The sequence below is a fragment of the Cyrtonyx montezumae genome, unplaced genomic scaffold, assembly GCF_038088225.1.
Source record: "Cyrtonyx montezumae isolate F1298 unplaced genomic scaffold, pur_monq_1.0 scaffold_30, whole genome shotgun sequence".
Lineage (NCBI taxonomy): Eukaryota > Metazoa > Chordata > Aves > Galliformes > Odontophoridae > Cyrtonyx > Cyrtonyx montezumae.
The window spans coordinates 12844265-12865587 of record NW_027072035.1 but is presented as its reverse complement, the minus strand read 5'-3'; the positions used below and the strand labels follow the sequence as shown (position 1 = coordinate 12865587).

Below are 21323 nucleotides of genomic sequence, written 5' to 3'. Positions count from 1 at the left end.
AATAATAATAAATCAGCACATATTTGGTGTGTCATCTTTGAGAAATTGGGCAAAATATTGTAATAAGATATACTGTTGAAGTAGCTAATATTCTCTAAACTGTCATAATTACCTCTTGACTTTTTAAGAAAGTTGGTATACTTAAGAACACCTAGTGTTTGATAGTTTTTAGATTAAATTTATAACTTAGATTCTAAAATCGATTTTAGAAGTCATATTAGGTTATTCCTTTAAATAGAATTGTACCTAATTATTAATAGTCTTTCCAATGTGTGTATGGTTAAAACATTATATAAAGATAATTATATAAAGAGTTGATCCCATAAATTTGCCCTCCACGTAGGTACTTTAAGAATGCACTTGTTTACATGGCACTATGCAAGTTCCTGGTTGGCTCAGTTGTCTCACAAAATGAATGTTTAACAAAAATGAAATGACAGGTTTTTTTGAAACTGTAAGCAAAGTGATTACAAGATAGTTGAGATTGGAAGGGACCTCTCAAGATTATCTGGTTCAACCCCTGTGCTCAGGTGTGGCTGACTGGAGAGGTATTGCCCAGGACTATGTCCAGTCAGTCTTTGAAGATCTGCAAGGAGGAATGCTTCTTAACCTGCCTAGGCAACCTGCGTCAGTGCCCTGTCATCTACCCAGTACAGAAGTGCATTCAGGTGTTCATATGGAAGCATTTGTGTTTCAGCTTGTGTCTGTTGCCTCTTCTGTCAGAAAGTACCACTGTAAAGAGACTGATCAGTTTTATTTTCACACCCATTTCAGGTCTTTATATATATTGTTAAAATTCCCACTGAGCCTTCTCCTCTGCTGGCTGAACAGTTCCAACTGTCTCAGCTTTTCCTCAAGGTAGAGGTTCTCCTATCCCTTCATCATCTTTGTAGCCCTTTGCTAGACTCTTTCCAGTGTGTCCACATCTTGTTCTTGAGGGCCATAAACTGAACACAGCACTCTCAATGGGGTCTGACTGGAGCTAAGTAGAGGGGTAGGATCACACTTTGCCTAATTCAGATCTGGACAGCTTGAGCCTTCTGTGAGACAAGGGCACACAGCAGGCTCATGTTTCTACCACAGCCCTTGGTTCCTTTTCTACCAAGCAACTTTCCAGCTAGATGCCACCAAGATGTCACTGGTGCCTGGGGTTGTTCCTAAACAGGTAGGAACAGGCAGTCCCAGGACTTGGCACTTCTCCTTTCTGAACTTCAGTGGAAGACAATCAGCCCATTTCTCCAGTTTGTTGAGGTCCCTCAAGATGACAGCATGACCCTCTAGCTTATCAGCCACTTCTACCATCCGTGGACTTGCTGCTGTTATGCCGTACCCCATTTGTATCTAACCTTTTTGTTTGCCTGGGTCATGCTGAATGAAGAGGATTTGGCTTGGTCTGATGTTTTGGCTGTTACTGAGTGGTGGTTGCATACCCTGAGCTGGGCTGGGCTGCATGTCAGGGAATTGCTGTCACCACCACGATGGTGCAGTGGCAGGAGGCAGAGCGCATTACTAGCCATCCTGGGCTGTGGGTTGGACATAATAACAACCCTATCATCCTCATTATTAATGAAGATATTAATCAGAATAAGACCCAATGTTGTGCTGTGTGGCACACCACTATTTACTGGCTTACAGCCAGGCTTTGTGCCATGATTTACTGTACTCTGAACCTGTCTGTTCAGGCAGTTTTCAGTCTGTCTTAGTGTCTGCTCATCCAGCCATATTTCATCAATTTCTGTAATGTAGTAAGGATTTTTGACATCTCCCGTTACATGTCTTTCCCAGTGTGGAGCTGGCTACTCCAAGTTCATGCTTTTGGAGATGGCGTCTACGATTAGTTGTTCCAGAACTTCTGTAATGATTAAGATGTGGCTGAATGGCCTGAGTTCCATGGGTGATCGATCAAGGAGGACTGGGCACTGATCTTTCAGTTCATTTTCTGTTTCAATTTCAGGTCACTTCTGCTAATGGGGGAAAGTAACTTGTTAGAGACAGTTCACTTGTGTTTATGTGTTTATTTTGTTAATCTTAAACCAGATTCCTTTCCTACTGAAGAGGTACAATAGTATTCTGAATTCTAATTCTGTCCTATGCTGCACGTGTAGGTGTTAATGCACTGGCTGATGGGTTCATTAAGATTACAGGCCAAATTGAGTTTATTATTACAACAGAGTATTTCCTGGGTGAAGAATATTAATCACCTCTGTGACATATTGAAAACTGCTCCTACTTGTTAGAGAAACGTATAATTTTTTTTGAGCTGAGATCATTGAATATCTTTTTTTTTTTTTGTTGGAACCTGCTTGGTTGATAGGAGCCTATTGTCCTGAGAGATGAATAAAAAATGTAGAGTTATATCTGTATTACTTAATAGTATTTATTTTTTCATTTCATCCTTTCATTTTCTTTCATTGAACTATATATAGTCAGTCTTCAGCTGCACAGTGTTATTAATTACGTATAGTCTCCTGCTGCATTAATTAGTTCTTTGAATCTTTACTAGTATGTTAGTCCATTCACTATAGTATTTCTGCTGGATGATGCATTCCTTGTCATTTGGGATGATGGTGCTTGTATCAGGTTTGTTGTTGGTTTCTTTTTTTTTGTTTATTTGAAGGTATGCTTAATTTGACCTTTAGAATGATAGCAAAGCAATAAGTATTACACAGTTTTTAAATCTTGGTAATGTGTCAGTTTGGAAATTAGGGCACATTGTTCCATTTAAAATGTATTTATTCCTCTCTGCAAAGAAGAGCTTTGGTAAAGTTCACTCTGAATTCTCATGGCGATTTTTCATTGGTTCCTTTACTTTTTTCTACCATCGCCACTCTATAAACAAAACCAAGCACACAAAAAAACCCCCAAACCCTTTGTTACTATGTTATGTATACTTTTTTCTGCTGCTCTGTAAGTCTGTGTGTTCTAAAAGACAAGTCAAACTGTATTCCTCATAGACATTCTTGTTTTGGGAAACAGTTTGTGGTATCTCTAAGTTATAAATAATAAAAAAGACAGAGTCCTGTGTTGCCAAGCAAGGGGAAGTTTTTTTGTGGCACTGTGATAGTATTACTTAATATAATAATGTGTGAGAATGCAACTAATATAATCACATACCTAAAATGTTCGACAGAGCTGTCAGTTCTGTATGTTGACTGCCTGTTTGAGGCCTTATGAGAAAAATTCTGAAAGTAATTTTCTTTGAAACTGATCTTGTTACGGGGTTTGTTGGTCGTGTGAATATACTGAATTCCCTCTGTTAGTTGCTGGCTAGTCTGTAGAAATAGCATTCTGAATGACACGCATCCTGAGGCAGTTATTGTAAAGAAGAGAATTGGGGCTGCGTGTGTTTTGGGGAAGAATTTCATTCTGATATTGGAAGAAATGTGAAATAAACAGGAATACAATTTAAGTAGAAATAAGGTGTCTATCAAGTTCTGGTTAGTTTTTGGCCCTCTCATCCTTCATGCAGTGACAAGCAGAGGTCACAAGACATTGTAGTCCCTGTGGGTATTGTCACAATGAATTGTGGACCCACTTGCATGATACAGTGTCATCACAGATAGTGGAAAAGAGAACTCATATGATGAAAGACGAAATAAAGGCTCAGTTTTATACCTGCAGAGATTTATTTTGAAAGCCAGCTACAGCACAGCTGAGTCTCTTTGATCTTCCACTCACCTAACACTGTTATTAGGTACTTCAGTAATGTGCAGTTTATTAGGAACTACTTGCAGATTTTTTAATGAGATTTTTCTTGTCTTTCTTACCTTCTTTTCTCTGACATTAAGTGTAAATGATAAGGGATAGGAAGTTCATTTTGGGAACATTTAAAAAATATCTGAAACAGTTGTTCTACACACAAAATAGCCATTTTATGTTGGGATGAAATACTGTGCTTATTTAGCATCTTGTGTACTACTGACTAATTTTTTCCTTTTATATATAAAAACTTTTGTAAAAGGAGGTCTGATTCTGATTTTAGGGCATGAAATGACAGGTAATTTCTGGTGTATTTTTATAGCTAAAAAAAAATGTGCCTTATATCTGCTTAAAATCTGCCTGATTTCATTTTCCCTCCGCAAAATTTTTCTGTCTAGTATTCTGCTAGGTAAAAGAGACAGTCAGCTATCTTTTTCCAGATAGACATCCTGGTACATATTTTTACTGCCTCTCTGGACTTGGAGGGGGAGTTTTCCTCTTCAGATTGCTTATTACTGAGATATTAATCCAGTTGTTCTACCATACTCTTTCCTGTAGCATTTGTTACTCCTAACAATACAATAGTTGAAGCTTAGAATTCGGAATCTTAAATTTACTTTGGACTTTATTATGGTAGTCTTTAAATTAGTAGAGTGTTCCAGCATTGTTGTAATGAAATTGCTGTGCATAAACTAATGTAATGCTGTTACAGATGTAATATATTTCTTAGAAATAGATGAGTAGAATATAAATCTGAATAAATGCTAATATTACTTGTGTATTAATTTAGTTTTGAACGGAAAAAGCTGTGTAAGAACAAACAAGCACCTTTTCCTTCAGGATACAAAAGGTGTAATCTCCTGTTCACTAATATCTAAGCTGTCAAATATAGTATCAGTTGGAACTAACAGACTTCTCAAAATAAGGATTATGGTATTTGAAAATCAAATAGGTAGAGCTATCTACCAGTGGAGCATGAAACTAATTTCTTTATTTGTTCAGCCTTTACACTTTTTCTACGATAGTTTGTTTTCCACAGAGGATTGGTATTTTTTGTAATATCTGCAGAGAATAAGTCAATGATAGTTTTTAATTGCATTCTATGATGTGGTTTAAAGCAAAGCAAAAAAGAAAACACCGCCATCCCCATCCCACAGCAAAACAAACAAATCACCAGAGCATTATTGAAATGAAGTCAATTACAGTGCTTCAACCTCACCTCAAATTTATCAGTTGGACTGTGGAAAAAAAAAGATAGATACATGTAAACTACATGAGTATTCACTCTGTGTAAGGAAACTTGAATGTTCTCATGTATGTACTTCTAAAATGGTATTCTGTGGCAAAGGCATCTGCATGTAACCAGAAGTAGAAATCTTATTGAACAACTCCATTAGCATTGCTAGGACCTAAGGAAACAGTACTATTAGAAATGCTCAGACCTCTGCCAACACTTGGGTTTTCAGAAGAGTGTTAAGATTTGTTTTCAGTTGTGCTTAAATTGGTAATGATGTCGCTAGAAGCCAGTTGATTTGTACTGGTTGGTGCATTATGAACTGGAAGATGTAGCATCATACCATAACCAGAGGGAGGTTGAGCTCAACCAACTGGTAGCTATGATGTCATCACTGGTGAGTGAATGGGGGAGAGTAGTGAATGTAGTCTGCCTTAATTTCAGCAAGGCATTTGACGCTGTCTCCCACAGGATCCTTATAACAAAGTTGAGGAAGTATGGAGTAGATGGGTGGACAATGAGGTGGATAGAGAAGAGAGTCCAGTTGGCCTGTACTTAGCAGTGTTCCTCAGGAGTCAGTGCTGGGTCTGGTCCTGTTCAACGTCTTCATCAATGACCTTGATGAAGGGATAGAGTCAACCCTCAGCAAGTTTGCTGGTGATACAAAGCTGGGAGGAGTAGCTGACATGTCAGAAGGCTGTGTGTCATGGTTTTATGATTTTTGTTATTGGTATTCCACATCATAACATCATGTAGTGCATTTGAAGTTAAAGAGTTGATGTTCCAGCTCCGTCAATCGTCGATAGTTATGGGTATACCTGTCTCAGAAGAGAAGAACTATGTTCACCAGAGGACTTCGTGTTGCTTTGTATTTTTACATGTTTCTGCTCAGAGGGAAAGATAAAAAGGGTTTGCGAGTCATGAGACATCCTCTCTTTCCTTTGGGATGGACTGAGCAGTGGGTGCTCGCTGCTGTCTCGCCTTCAGCATTTAGTGTAAGGCCTTTGGTTTATCGGACACTCTCTCTTGCTCATTTTATTTGATTTATTAGTTTCAATTCCAATTATATTGTATTGTGTTATTTTGCTTTCCAATATCTTATTTAGTAAATTAGCTTTCCTCCTCAGATCATTGCCGCTGTTTGGTTTTTAGGCCTTAGAGAAGGTAGGAAAAGTTATTTCAGGGTGTCTCAAAAACTCAAAATTGAAAGATATCCTACTTTTCCCCCTGAAATATCTGAGAATTCAAACAGCATTACACACTTCATCCTTAACATTACTCACCCCAATCCACAAGTTTAGAATGGGTGGAATTGAAAGTACTGGTAAAGAGTCTTCAGATCATTATATACTCTTTGAAATTCTGGTTCTGCTTGATGTTCTCCTTTTTTTTTTTTTTCTCATTACTTCCTCTTATATTCCTTTCTCAAATTAAGATCCTAAGCAACTTTTTTCTTTCACAGTTTGTTTGTTTCTTAGTCACTTTTCTTCAGTTCTCAGATCTGAAGTTATGGCCCTGCACTGTGCCTGTTTTGAATATTGCTCTCTCACTTTGAGAGGTGTTGATTCTGATAGACTGGTTCTTGCAATGTTGATTGTTTTCTCCTTTATGTTCTTAGTCTGAAATCTTTTGCCAGTGAACATCTTTTTGATTTCTCATGGATTAGTTAAGACATATATCCATATATCATTAAGAACGGAAAAGTATTCCAATTTTAGACAGCCAATGTAGAAACTTGTTACATTTATCACATTGCTGGAATTTCTTGTTAAGTTTTAGCTTGTAGTAATGCTTGTGGGCAGTCAGAAATGAAAGATGAGGGTCAAATCTCTTACATTCAGCAGCTGACAGGTAGCTGGTGTGGATCTTTCCCTGGCACAGATGTAGATGGCCATAGAGAAGTGATATGTTTGTAGGGAGTGCACAGCTTGTTTAGCTTTTTTTTTTTTTTTTTTTTGTGGTTAATACTAAGCATTGAAAGGGAGAGGGTTGTTCTGAAGTTCTTCTGTATTTACAGTCTTGTCTGTTATGGTATCTTCAGAATCCCCCTCCCTCACCAAAAAAAAAAAAAAAAGCACATGAAAAGCATTGTCATATCTTTGTTTCTCTGAATCTTTTCTAGTGACATTCATGGAGCAGGTCTGAAGGATTTTCGTTTGTGCTTACTCGTTTTAATTTAGTATCTGCCTTCTTTCCCTTCCTTGTTTTCCAGCCTGCACCTGATGTTTGTTTGTTTTTTTTTTTTTCCAAACACAACCTTCTGGTTAGATAATTGTCAGAGATAACAAACGAAGGCATACAGAGTAAAGTAGTATATTTTCAACAGCATTTAATGTTGCAGTGACAAGGTAGCTTGCATATTTCTAAACTGCTGCTTAGAAATTATGAAAAGAAGCTAAAAACATGGCTTTGTTTCCCTTCTAGTTCTGGAGAAATTATTCTACCGTAGTAAATACTTTTGGCATAATAGAAGTTTCAATGTTATTTAAGATACTGTCTCTTTATAGTCTTTCCCACTAATTGTTTTATATAGTTTTGTATTAGAAGTGAAAATAAATTTATCTTTTGAGGAAGTTGCCCCTAAAATAGGTACTTCATGGCCTTTGAATGAATATCATGTAGCAGCATTTCTCCGCTCTCAGAAGATTAATTGATATTTTGGAATGCTGAATGTCTAATTAAACGTGACCACAGTCAAATACATGTTCCATGTATATTTTAAGAAAGTGTATAGGCAGGCCATTTTGAAGTTTTAGGCAGCGTATTATCTGTTAATCAAACCTATTCTTCTGCAACTTTATTTAAAACAGAAATAAAAATGGCTACAGGAAGCAAAAGTTATGCTAATAACAGAAAGGGAATTATGGCTGCCATTCCACTATGGCAGCACAGTGGTGTGAGTTCATATGTCTTACGTTTGTTGTCCAGTATTCCTTCATAGATGTATATTAAAAGAAAGCATACATTTTTATTTCCTTACTACTGATGGTTTGTTTTTTATGCTATTTATGTGCTGTTTAACAGCCTTAGCAAAGTCTTAAAAGTTGGTCTTCAAGGATATTGTCCTTGACTCTAGTGGCAGTGTTTTGCAATACTGGATCAGCTGCTAGCCTCTGTTGGTTTCTGTATTACTATAATAAAGCTTTTGGGTAACTGAAAGTGGTTTCTACATAGAAGCTTGAACCTCAGTGACTGCAGCTGTTGTGTTCCAGAGCTCACTCGCTATCTCCAGGTTTGACTGTGGTGGTTGAAGGTACATAAGTATTTTATCAAAACAGTCGGTATTTGTTCATAGGTTCATAAGGTTGGAAAGGACCTATAAGATCATCTAGTCCAACCATCTTCCTATCACTATCCCTACCCAACTACTAAATCAAATCCCTTAGCACCTCATCTAAACGCTTCTTGAACAGCACTAGGGATGGTGCCTCAACCACCTCCCTAGGCAGGCCATTCCAGTGCCTGACCACTCTTTCAGAGAAAAAATGTTTCCTCAGGTCTAATCTAAATCTTCCCCGGCGCAACGTGTGGCCATTCCCTCTTGTCCTGTCATTATTTATCAGGGAGAAGAGGCCCACCCCCTCCTCACCACAACTCCCCTTCAGGAAGTGGTAGAGTGCAATAAGGTCTCCTCTGAGCCTCCTCTTCTCCAGACTAAACAATCCCAGCTCCCTCAGCCGCTCCTCATAAGACTTGTGCTCCAGACCCCTCACCAGTTTTGTTGCCCTTCTCTGAACACGCTCCAGGGCCTCAATGTCCTTCTTTTAGTGAGGGGCCCAAAACTGAACACAGTACTCGAGGTGTGGCCGTACCAGAGCTGAGTACAGGGGGATGATCACCTCCCTGCTCCTGCTGGCTACACTATTTCTAATACAGGCCAGGATGCTGTTGGCCTTCTTGGCCACCTGGGCACACTGCCGGCTCATGTTAAGCCGAGCATCAACCAACACCCCAGGTCCTTTTCCTCTCTACATTCTTCAAGCCATTCTGCCCCAAGCCTATAGCATTGCATGGGGTTATTGTGGCCAATGTGCAGGACCCGGCACTTGGTCTTATTGAACCTCATCTCATTGAGCTCAGCCCAGCTGTTCAGCCTATCCAAATCCCTCTGAAGGGCCTCCCTACCCTCAGGCAACTGTTACTCAGTTTAACTGTTTGTTATCTGTTTTCTGCTTTGAACTGCTGCCAGCACTGATCTGTAGTTCATCATTTGGTTTATTCTCTGTTGCCAATACTGATTGGGTTCTTGAACTGTACTTCTTTCTTATTCTTAACTAAAACCTAGAGTAAGGCAAGAGGAAGAGACTTTTATGCTCCTGGGAGATGTAGAGCTTATTTCTTTAGTTAATTTTGTTGAGTTTTGTTGCAAGAAAAATGTTTTCCATGTCTGTGTTTCTGCCTTGATTTTCTGGTATATTCCAGATAATGGCCAGCTCAGGATTCTTGTATACTTGTCCATGCTTAGTATGAGTGGCTTAAGCAACATTCTTCAGAAATGACTGTGGTTTTTGATTGTTCTGTACTTTCAAGTGGGATGAGCAACCAGCAGCAGTTCAGAAGAAATCAAACCAGAAAATTTTATTAGAAAATTAGTCTGTTACTTAAAGCTGCCATCTACCACAGAATGGCTTGGACATCAAAGTTTTCGTTTTTATTTTTTCGCATAAGAATGAAGCCTGAATTGGCAGTGGTGGCAACACATGTGATATGGTTACAGTTAAGTTTTAGAAGTACTGTCTTAGGTCTATTCTGTTAAAAAAAAATAAAAAAATTCCACCACTCATTCTGTGTCCTGTCTTACATCTAGAGATTACTGTCACTGCAGGAGAACAAGGCATGTACTGAAGTATTGGGCTGGAAATGGGTTAACAAATATGGCTGATATAGTAAAAGTGAGCCACAGTATTCAATAGCAGAAAGGAGAGAACAGATTAAAAAACGTTAAAAAAGACTTTATATTTCTACTTGTCTTCATTCAAGAAGGCTAGTTAGGTTATTTCCTGGTAGGCTTGTAGTTCTGTTTTTGGATCCTTGGTTTATGTGTTAGCTGTAACTTGATAATTTTTGTATGTCACTTTAATTTGAAGACTAAAAACTGTTTTGTAATGTATTTTTGAGGAAGTTTCAATTTGAAATGCTGTTGTGGACTTGCTTGTCTTTTTAGATTTTGGTAGTAACATTTTATTTTAAAAAGCAGTCTAGAATTATCTTTGCTGTAAACTTCCATTTATGGTAGTACGCACAAGGAGATCAAAATTACAATTTTTAGGTAGTTTACAATTTACTGGTAATTTATTAATTTTCCCCAAAATAAAAGAAAATATGAAGTAAAAATCGAATCTTCTATCAGCTTTGGAGGGAGGGCTTAATACTTGTAGAGTGTGACATTCACTGAGAAATCATTGACAGATACTGTAAGTTGACCTCCCTGTACTTCTGTACTATCTGATTGTAATCTAAATTTGTGTTTTATAGCTTGAAACAATTGGTTGGCAGCTTCATCTTCAGATGTCTGCATCCACTCAAGCAAAGCTGAAATCTCCTCAAGCTGTGCTAGAGCTGGGTGTGAGCAATGAAGATTCTAAGGTAAGAAAAATCTGTTTGGCGGAGTTGAAATGAACTGTGATGATGGCTTTATGTTAGAAGCTTTGAGGCATTAGTTGGAACTCCTGATAGTTTCTCTCCGTTGTTTTCCTATTTATATTTTATAAATAGTTTTGTATTTATGATTATACTCTTAAGTGATGGAGCATTTGGAATTGTGAAGTACTTATGTGATAGATTGCGCATCAAGTAGATTGTGGAGATGTCAGCTGTGTTGTCATCTGTGGGCTGTGACATAATGGAAAAATGTTATGAAATATGGCTATTTCATATCTGTAAAATATATTTCTAGTTGTCCAGACGCAACTTGAGATTGATACTTCTTGGACATAATGCTCAGCTTCTTGCTGCACTCTACCTTGGCTTGTTACATAAGATTCCACTTGTCACTTCTAGCTTTTTTATACTAATACTGTATTTGTATGAATGATGACAGTTGTTCAAGGCCACAGAAAACCAGTGTTTTGAGATTTTAAGGTAAAGCCTTACATTCAAAATTTTTAGTGATTGATGGTGTTACAGTGCCAAAAACAACTAGTGAAGCTTTATTTCTAATGTCTTGTCTTCTATTACTTAGCACATAAACATTTATTCAACTTATCTTGCTAAGGTACATAAATTGGAGCCTTCTGCGATGTTTCTCAGACTGTTAAACAATGAAAGAGTCAGTACAAAAAAAAAGAAGAATCAGAATTCAGTTCAGCTTTTGTGTTGCTTTTAAATTGTGGTAATTTTACTTATACAAGTGGAATTTCTAGTGTGTGATAGAATAAAAGAGAATACACAGCTTGTATTTGTGCTTCTTGCCAGGGCCTTCAATGGAGTTCACTGCAGTCTGTCTTTTTGAAAGATACATATAGGAATCAAACAATATTTTAAGCCCAGGCTGTGCTGAGGGGCTCTAGTACAGATTCAAGTCTGTGGCAGTAATTATAACAACACATTAGAAGATGTAATTTCTGCACAACAGAGGTCGTTCATTTATTTCCTTTATGAGCAGAATTTGACCAGTGGATTTTTTATTTATTCTGTCTATTTTTGTGAATGTAGCTAGATACTTATGTCAGAATTAGTTTTCCAGGAATACAAGCCTGGAGTAGGCTTGTACCTGGCATTTAGACAGAACTGTGCAACATGAAAAAACATGCTGCTGATGAAATATGTTTCAGACACTAGAATTCTAATGTATGTGTTGTTATGAAGGTAAATGCGAGTTTTTTGTTCTAGGTGATTGATTACATCCTGATAGGGAGTAGGTTTGAAACTGGATAATATGTACCCACAAACATACAGAAGAGTTGAAGATAATTGAGTTTTGTGCAGTATTTTGTATCATTGTGATGCTTTTGTGCACAGAGTATTAAGTTATCTGGAAATGTGTAATACTAGATATGTATTTTTATTTTTCTCCCTAGGCTTATGTATTTGCCTTTTTCACAAAAATTTTGCATGACTTTAGTGTATCGTTTCATAGTAATTAATTGTCTTCATTTTGTTGGCACAAACCTTTAGTTTTTTGTTTTTTGTTTTTAATTAGTAGAATAATATTTTTTCAATTTCGAAGGGCAATGCTGTTATAGAAGCGCGTTTCTGGCGTTGACTCACTAGGGGGCAGTAGCGCTCTTTGTAACACATTTCCAGCTTTGAATGGTATTTTAAGATAATACTCTGAATCAGTTCTGAAGCTAGTAATTGTGAGAAGCACGAAGTGTTTACATTTCTAATCTGTAAACAGCAGTAGAAGTTTGTCTTGTCGATCTACATAATTAAAACCTGTTTAAAAAAATACTGAATAAGGTAAATTAAATTTACCACTATTTCTACTAATCAAAAGTAATTCATACTAATACATTAATATTTACTGCAAGTAACTCAAATTAAAGACCGTTTAAACTATTCTTTGTTAGAATCTGACATTTAAAATAGTTCTGAAATTACTTTTCTAGTAGAATTAATCAGAAAATATGTGGATATAGTGATGATGGAGCTTCATGAGTTGGAGTTATGAGTCAGAGGATCTAGTATTTGAGGTGAATATCTCAAGTATATTTTGTCAGCATTGGATGGAGTACAGAATAGTATAGGTATTACAACTTCAAAATTAAAAATAAAGTTAGGCTTTGTTTCTTTCAGATGATACAAGCTTCTAGTAACATTAACATTGCATGGTAAATACTCTGCTTGTCATTAGTAATACTTGCCATCAAAAAAGATTATCACGTGATCTCTTCTGAAGTCCTTTTTAGTTGTTAGAATTTGCTGGTTTTTTATGCTTAGATGTTGAATTAATTTTGCTTTGGGTCTAACATACATTTTACAGATGTTATGCAAAGCTTGTCATTGTGAGGGTGTTTTAAATACTGGAATGAAAGGCTGCATAGCTGCCAGCTGTGGAGTTGTGCAGGGAGCAAGCAGTATGATGACTTGAACAGCCTGACCTAGACGTGCATCCAGCCCTGCTGCAGGGGGAGCTGGATCAGGGAAGCTGCCAAACCATGCTTCCCAAACGGAGTTGTTCAGTGATTGTAGACTGCTCAACAGATTAGTTGCTGCTGAAATTTGGTATGAAGAGGAGAAAAAAGCAAGCTGTGATTAAAAATGCAATTAACAGCCCTTATTACAATAATTCAGAATTTAAAGTGTTTAATAGCATTTCTAAATCTGCAGAAATTGATTTTCTGTAAAGTAGACACATAAAACAAGCTAGTATGATAGGAAAGCTGCTTTTGTTTCCATTCTTTCTTGTAAACAAATGAAGAGAGCATTTAGAAATAGTAACTTGCAAACTGGTGTGTTCACATTTGGATGTGTATGAGTGTTGTCTTTAACAGTGTAATTAGGTTTCAAGTTTGTTGTTGAGTTGCAACACTATCAGGATCATTTTTTTGTCTATAGGATGAAATAGCCAGTAGAGGGCGTAGAAATTAATCCTTATTATATGTGCCAGTTACGATTCAGATCCGCAAACAAAGGCTGATCCTGAAAAGTAAGCGCTGTGTATATCAGCATCTCTGTTAACTCCAATAGTTTATATAATAATTATCTGCGTAGACACTCAGTCGTATGTTCTTTCCCTCAGCAGTTCCCTCAGCTGTCTAGGAAAGAGCTTTCTGAGCAGCTGGGACAATTCTCCAAAACTGCATATGCAGAAATATTTTGTGTTAGAGGTTGTAGAAAAGGTCTGTGGACTTCAGAAATGCCACATTATCTGCAGAACAACCTCCCAGAAAAATGTAAGGTGCGTGTTCTGCTGTACTTGTTCGCTTGGAATATGAAGTAAGATACTTTATAATGTAAGATATTTATTACTGCACATTTTTACACATTCATGCTAGAAATATGTTAGGATAAATTACCATCATTGCCTAGTGTTGCCTCTCAGGTCTTTTTTGTAAAATGATTTCATTAAATGCTCAAGTTTAATTACATTTTTTTCTACGGATGGTATTGCTCTTTTCATTTTCCCCTCTCCTTTATTTTATGTTCAGTTTCCTTTTTAACCATTAGGGACCAGTCTTGATGGCCTGTCTTGGAGGGAGTTTTTTATTTTGAGTGGGAATGCTATGAATAGATTCCTTCTGAGAGTTCATTACTCTGTTTATTGTATTTGTTCTTTATACTGACATCTGAAGAATTTTGTGATAGTGTTTCATGTGCTAATGCAAGAGAAGAATTTTAGAGGTGCTGTTTTATTAAATCTGCAAATGCAATGCTTTTGACGCAAGGCGCATGATATTAAAATATTACTATAATCATCTAATTTTATTTCATTTTAAGTACTCCTGAAACTCTGGTTGCTTTAAAAGGAAAAAATGACTGCGGAAGTCTTCGAAGTTATTTTTTTCTTATTCTTGTGCAACCATTTGTTCAAAATCTAAATGAACTGAAACTGAGATTATAGTAGCTATTCATTGCTCTACAGAGAATATGGAAGTATGGACATCTTAAATTATTTTTTACTTTCCAAAGTAGGAGGACACAGCTTTCTCTTTTTCATTTCTTCATAGTTTTTAATAGACTTTCTACACAGTCAGGACTGTGAACAACTCTAGGCCTTAGATGTATTGCTGTGTTGACTTTAATAATTATGCTGCTTGTCTTTCAAAATTTGGCATTGTGAATGTTTTCCTCATCTTTAATAGCAGAGCAAAGTAGATGGGAAGCAGAGCTTTTCTTCCAGTTGAGCTAGGTCAATCTGTCAGCTCAGGCCATAGACTCAGTGCAGCCTGTGTAGTGCAGGCCTGACCTGCACTTTTGGTGGATATTAAAGGAAGCATGATGGTGCTTCCACTTCCTCCTCAATTTAACCCTTTTCATTCTGTAAGAGAGTAATGTTTACAGTGTGGCAACAAGAAGGTTTGGTGGATGTTAGTGGTATATTCCCATTCAAGAGGCAGGAGGTAGCAGTGCTTGAGCATCTGTACATTGATGAGTTCCCTGCATTTGCATTCTCTGGCCTCTGCTTTCTGCACTAATACGTTTAGGTACTAATTTTTTTTCCAAAACAGAGAAGTAATCTGTTGTGTCTTGGGGAAAAAAAAAAAAAAAAGGGGAGGGGGGTGGTGATAATTAAAAGACTTGGTGTTGGAGGCACTGTGATGAATTGCAAACACGTAAGTTGTTACTTGCTTCTTGTGTTCATCAGCCTTTTTCTGTTCTGAAGAAGGTATTACCCTTTTCTTTCTCAGCAAACAAGGAAGCTTGTATGTATGTACTTGAATTGAGTTTAGTGTTCAGGTAATGCAGATTTGCAAGTCTGTAGCAATTACCAAAAAGGTAAGTAGGACAAGCTACCGTCTGAATGCAAAAATGTTTGAGGATGAGATTAAGAGGTTTTTTTCATTCTAATTGAGAGGAGATAAGTGAAGGCCTTGATGACCTCAGGTAGCACAGTCCTGGTCAAAGTCTGACTGAACTTTCGTATACAAGTGGGATTGCTGCTTTTGGCAAGGAAGATTATGAAACCAGTTTTGTTCTGAGAACTAAAATCTAATGAATACTCCTGCTGATAAGAAAGCAGAAACTTCCCAAAGACAAGGTTTCAGAATACTGGAAAAAGTCTTCGTTTTTCTAGAAACGGTGGTGATAATGGTTGTAAAATATTAGGCATGTGGAATAGCTCAGAAAAATGGGCTTGAAATTTACAATTCGCTCCCAGGCTGTCACATCTCTACAGAATGCCATTAGAAGTATCTTTGCTTGATCTTTAGAGCCTGAAATTCCAAACTTACAATGCACAGCAGTTCTTGCATTAGATCGTTTCTGATTTATCTGTTATCCTTTATAAAATTCATTTAATTAGAGGAAAAACTGAATAAAGTCCTGAATTTTTAAGATGCTTAGAAAGCTTCTGTTTTCTTATAAGCACAAAATGGAATACTGAGTAACCTGTATCCTGTAAGCTGTGGGTAGCATGGAATTTTACTTAGAAGCCATCTACCAGGTGTGGCTCCGGGGATGAGTTCTCACCTCCGGTAACTGTAGTGCAGCATGTAGTTAATTATCAAGCTCCATTTGCGATCTTAAGTGATTGAATTATCCAACTTATGGTAAAGGTCTCTTTACAGGCATTTTTTCAGTATCTATATGTTTTGTACAGCAGTAGACAAAGTTAATGAATAAAATGTATAACATGAATTTATAAACCCTATAATTGGCAGCAGCCTCTGTAAGTGCCCTTTTTCCACTAAAATACTCCCACAACTCTGTCCATGTTTATTTTTGTCATGGAGTTAAAGAGAAGAGTTTGTTCCTGTAGGCAATGTCAGCTCACAGAGTGAGTTTATTGTTAATATAGGTACTCTGTTTCTTTTGTACAGGAGTATAGTGAACTGTTTATAAACAATTAAGGAGCTGAGAAGTAGCACAGATATTTAAGTCTAAACTTAGTGTCAGAGTTTATGGTGGAAAGTAACCATGATTTCCCTGTACTTCTCCAGTTCTTTTGTGGTACTTTCAGTGCTAATCCCTTCCTACCTAAGAGAGCCCATAGGCTGTATGTTCCTTTCTCAAATCTGCTAAAGTGTGGCATCTGCCCTGTGCTTGGTTCTTCTGACTCTAAAGGAGAAAGATAAGGTAATGTAAAAGTTGACCTTTCTCTAACAACTAGTCTCTCTTTTGTGGAAATATCTGTTCTGTTTACGTCCTCTGTGACAGCAATGTTTACTGTTACCTACTTCAAATGGAGCTGAGTCAGGGGAAGAAAACATGTAATCTCCATGTCACCAGCTTTTTAATCTGGATTTTACAGAGAATTCTGTTTTCAGTTGTAGAAGAAATTTCTCCTTCAGATGTAGAAGAAATCTTCTCAGCATTTCTCTTAAGTTTTAAAAAGGCACTAATTTCAGGGGTCATAAAGCATTTAGATGTTAAAAAATCAAATTAGTAGTATTTTGTGGCATTAAAATTGGATAAAATTAGTTGTCTTGTGCACTACTTGGCAATTGCTCATGATGAGAGGTGGAATATGTTCTCTATAAAAGTTGGAGATGACTTTTAAAATATAGTGTTGGGAAGATCTGCAGACCTCTAAATGTGGTGGTATCTGTTCTGGGTGTGACTGGAAGTGCTGCTTAGTTTTCTGTATTCCATTTCTCAGTTCTTCCATATTATATATGATAAACTTCTTACTGTTCAGCGGTTGTAACTTGAACAGACATATAGAAAGTATTGCTATCTGTTATATTTTACCTTTTAGGGGTTCTAAAGGAGAAAAGCTGTGAGAGATATGGAAGTATTTTTATTTCATTTAAAGAATAAGAAGGATTTTTATGTTTGTTTTCTCAGTGCACTTATGTTTCAAAATACTTTACATTTTCAGTAGCCAGCAATGTTTTATTTCCCTGCAGCTGGTTTCCCTATGAGCTGGACACCTTCAGAGCTTTTTGGAAGGGATAGCATTGTCCTCTGCAATCATCATTATCTGTTGGTTGGGATTTTTGGCAATCTATTTATTTATTTATTTACTATACTCAGGGTAGAGCAGTTGCTTTGCTTCTCATTACTGTAGTGGTAGTTTGGGAGTGGTCCTTGCTGTGCCTTTCCTAGATGGGAATAGAGGAGGCACGCTCCTGTTGACCTTCTGTAGCTGCAACACAGAAATTCATTTTCAACACAATACAGTTCAACACAAGGTAGGATAGTGACTTCAGAAACCTAATTAAACATGAACTGCTGAAGAAGGCTGGCAGGAGTTTTAATTTCTTGTTTTCCTGAGTATTTCACCTGCCTCTTATTTGATTACTGGGCCAAAAAAGCATACCTGCATAAGCTTCTTTGTTGTCTTCATACAGCATCTCACATATGACATCTTTTGTGAGTGTTTTTCTCTTATACTTCACAATTGTGTCCTCTGTTGTGTATTTTTTTCACTTTGAACATAAAATGTGTGGATTAGATTGGAAACTGTAATATTGTTTGTTTTTTGTTACGTGAGAGAACTTTTCTGCTAGTCCTACAGTGAAGGGTAATAATGTACAGGATGGCACTATAGGCATGGAGCAGTCTCTCAGCCTGAGAGTATCTGTATTATGTTGTTTCTCCGTGCAGCTTCTGAAAAGCCTAGCTGCAGTCTGACATCTTAACTAGTAACATATTAAACAAACAAACGTTTATGTAAGTTCCTTAGTGTTTCAGGCATTTGTTTTCTTCCTGTCATGTTGGCTAGGTTAACTTTTACTTTGGAAAAAAAAAAAAACCACAACAGCCCTCTTTCTCATCAAGAGGGTCATTTTAATCAGTCTGCAGGTTTGTTTGTTTTTTTTTCCTCCTGACAATATCAGATAACTTGCTTGATCTTTAGCAGCAGTTGACCTAGTTGCTCCATTTCTTTCATTTTGTAAAGCTTTTTCTTTTGCCTATTGAGTGAATTTTAATTGATTTTTGTAGAAAGCACTTACACTGTGTGTCCTGACAAAATAACACCAGTTTCATCTTCAGATGCAGTTAAGGAAGTCCTCAGTCTGAAGCTGTGTATGACATCTGCTTTGCACAGGCTGGAATTGACATTTAAAATTACAGATGTCCATGGCATGTTTGCTGTCTGTCCGCTGCAGAACTGGCTGTAAGGGCATGCCTTTGACATCTTTCTGGCTGTTTTTAGCTGCTATAGGATGTCTGTCTTAACAGACAGAAGAGTTTAAAATAAATGATGTTATGCAAATATAATCTTCCTTTTACAGTTTCAGAAGTACAAAAGTAAAGCTGAGCCAAAAGGATTAGAATCTGGTGCATAATTCAGTTTTAAGTAAGTTGTAAAATCTGGGAATGCTTAACAATGTTAATTTCACTTGGTCCTCAGCTTTCTTGAGTGTCAAATTTAGGAGATTTAGATTTTTTTTTCCAGTTTGTTTATGTCCTTTCCGTAGAACTCTCCAATTCTGTCAGAGAATGAGCTCTGGAGTGGCCGCACAGAGCTGCACTTTTAATTAACAATTTTCCATGCTGGAAACCAGCATCAGCTTGAGGGTCTGCAGTGTGTTGTTGAAGTCTGGAGCATCAGGTGAGCTGTCTTTTGCATCTGGAACTTAAGTGGCCTGTGGAATCGACAGTAGAGAATTCCTAGACCTGGGGTCCATTGACTTCAGCTGGGTGCAGCTGCCTGCTTCCTCTTGGCCCCTTGCTGGAACATTCACCACTCTGCACTTCCCAGTGCAGAACTGGCATTGTTAAATTTATAGGCTTGGGCTTTAATTGTGCAGTGCCTTGAGTGCTTTTGTCAGTGTGAAACTAAATAATCGTGAGATTCTGCTTCAAAACGAGTGCTTGTCCATATTTCCCTTTGATTTTTTCTTTCATCCTTTCAGTCATAGTGCTAGCTACAGAAGCCAGAAGTCTACCGTTTGTTGCATTTCAACAGGGTGTCTATATTATTATGCTAAAAAGTGAGAACATTGCATGTGAAACTTTAATTCAGGTTAGGAAATTATGAATTCTATTAGAGTACTTTTATGATGTAGCTGAAAGGAGATAGCTAATTTGTGTCAGAATATTTGCTTTTGTTGGGTTTGCACATTACGAGGCTCTGCATCCTGCTTCTGTTTGCTTTTCCTTTATCTTCAGTGTCCCTACACACAATCTCTCATGTGTTTTTGAATAACACGCATGCATGTATTTTCTTCTTAAACATGTTAGCACCAAGATTAGAAAGGGCTGTTTGGGAGTGAAAGGTTGGCAAGGGCAGTTACCAGGCAAATTCACATCATTTCTCCTTTTGGCTAAATTGCATTCCTATTATTTTAGCTAATTATTTGTCATCATGCGAACTTCTCAAATTGCCAAATTGGCCTTTTCCTAGAGAATTAATATGCATATACTGGAAAGATTACAAAGAGAGCATCTCCTGTGTTGCTAACATCTGTCCTGCTTAAGGCAATAAATATACAGTACATGCTGTCAAACAGGATTTCTTACACGTATTTCTTTACAGGAAAACCACAGCTTACAGCATGGCCTACAGCCCATGAGCAAGTCTTGTTCACTATGATATTGTGAAATCGCTGCTAATTAAAAAAGGTATTTCTAGGAATGAACACTTGCTAGCAAGGCAGTAAGAGAAATTTCAAGGGTAAAAGGGAAATATATTTTTTTTTCCATAAGGAGACAGGTATTATTATTAAGAATACATTTTGCAACCTTGTAGTAATGTGTAATTGCAATATGAAAATATATAAAAAAATAATAAACATGCTGGTCTAGCTTGAAATTTATGTATGGGATAAAACCGCTTATTTTTTCTGACCCCTTGAGCAACATTTCTGTACTTGTAAATACATAGTCAGAGTTAACTACAGAAGTAGTTACTACTAAACTATTCAGTCACCTTGTGAGACACAACCACACCATTTGATGAAATGGAAAAGGAAATTGCATTGTGATGCTTTTTAAGTGAGCTTATGGAGTTCTCAGTGTAAGGGCATGAATCTTTCAGCTCATTACATAATCAAAATATTTTGAAAATTGCTTTGTAGACTGTTTCTAAATGCTTTCTTTCCTTCAGAGTGTCAGGATTAGGCTCTGAGGTTTTCAGTAACAACAGATTGAAGACTTTTTGGATTACTTCTTGTGCAGAAATGTAGGGCACAGAGTTTTAAAGAAGGTTGAAGAAGCTAGATTATATTTCTGTCCTCTTTCCCAGTATCAACAGAAATGAAGAGAGTTTGGAAATGCTGTGGTCTGTTTATAATTTTTTTATTAGGTAGGTACTTTACTAAGGGGCATGGTTTAATGGGAAAATATTAGTGGTAGAGGAATGATTGGACTGTATAATCTTAGAGGTTTTTTCCAACCTTGATAATTCTGTGATTGCACTATTCAGCACTTACGCACGTGACTGTGACTCCTTCATAAGATGCAGAATGATATTACTCACTGTGTTGGCATACCAGAATCCCAAGCTCAAGATTTCTTTGCGAGCACTGATATTAAGGGAATGCCCATTTCTGAGTTAGATGTGCCCTCATACCTAGAAGTCCTAGGGTTTTTCAGTGTGGAATGGAGTACACAATTAGCTGCACAAAGGAGTTAATTGTGTCTCATCTTCCACTTCTCCTAATTTCAAAATCTGTCTGCATGCCCTTCAAAATAAATACCTATGTTAGTTAAAAAAACAGACATAAACCTTGAAAATACTTCATGGTAACATCTGAAATGATTGTTGAAAAGGAAATGTGTCACTTGAAGATTTAGAGTATTTAAGGAGAAAGCTCATTTGAGGTTGAAATTTAAAGGCAGAAAGAAAGGTAGATTCAGAGAAGTCCCTCTTACAGCAGGCAAAAAAAATCTCGAG

At 37.1% G+C, this 21323-nt stretch overlaps 1 protein-coding gene across 1 annotated transcript in view; it reads left to right on the top strand.

The window, feature by feature from the left end:
* COMMD10 (COMM domain containing 10) overlaps positions 1-21323 on the top strand; it is a 109110-nt gene that overhangs the window by 12314 nt on the left and 75473 nt on the right. Inside the window, exon 5 of the mRNA XM_065744313.1 lies at positions 10409-10519. Coding sequence (XP_065600385.1) covers positions 10409-10519 — 111 coding nt within the window. The remainder of the gene's footprint in view (positions 1-10408; positions 10520-21323) is intronic.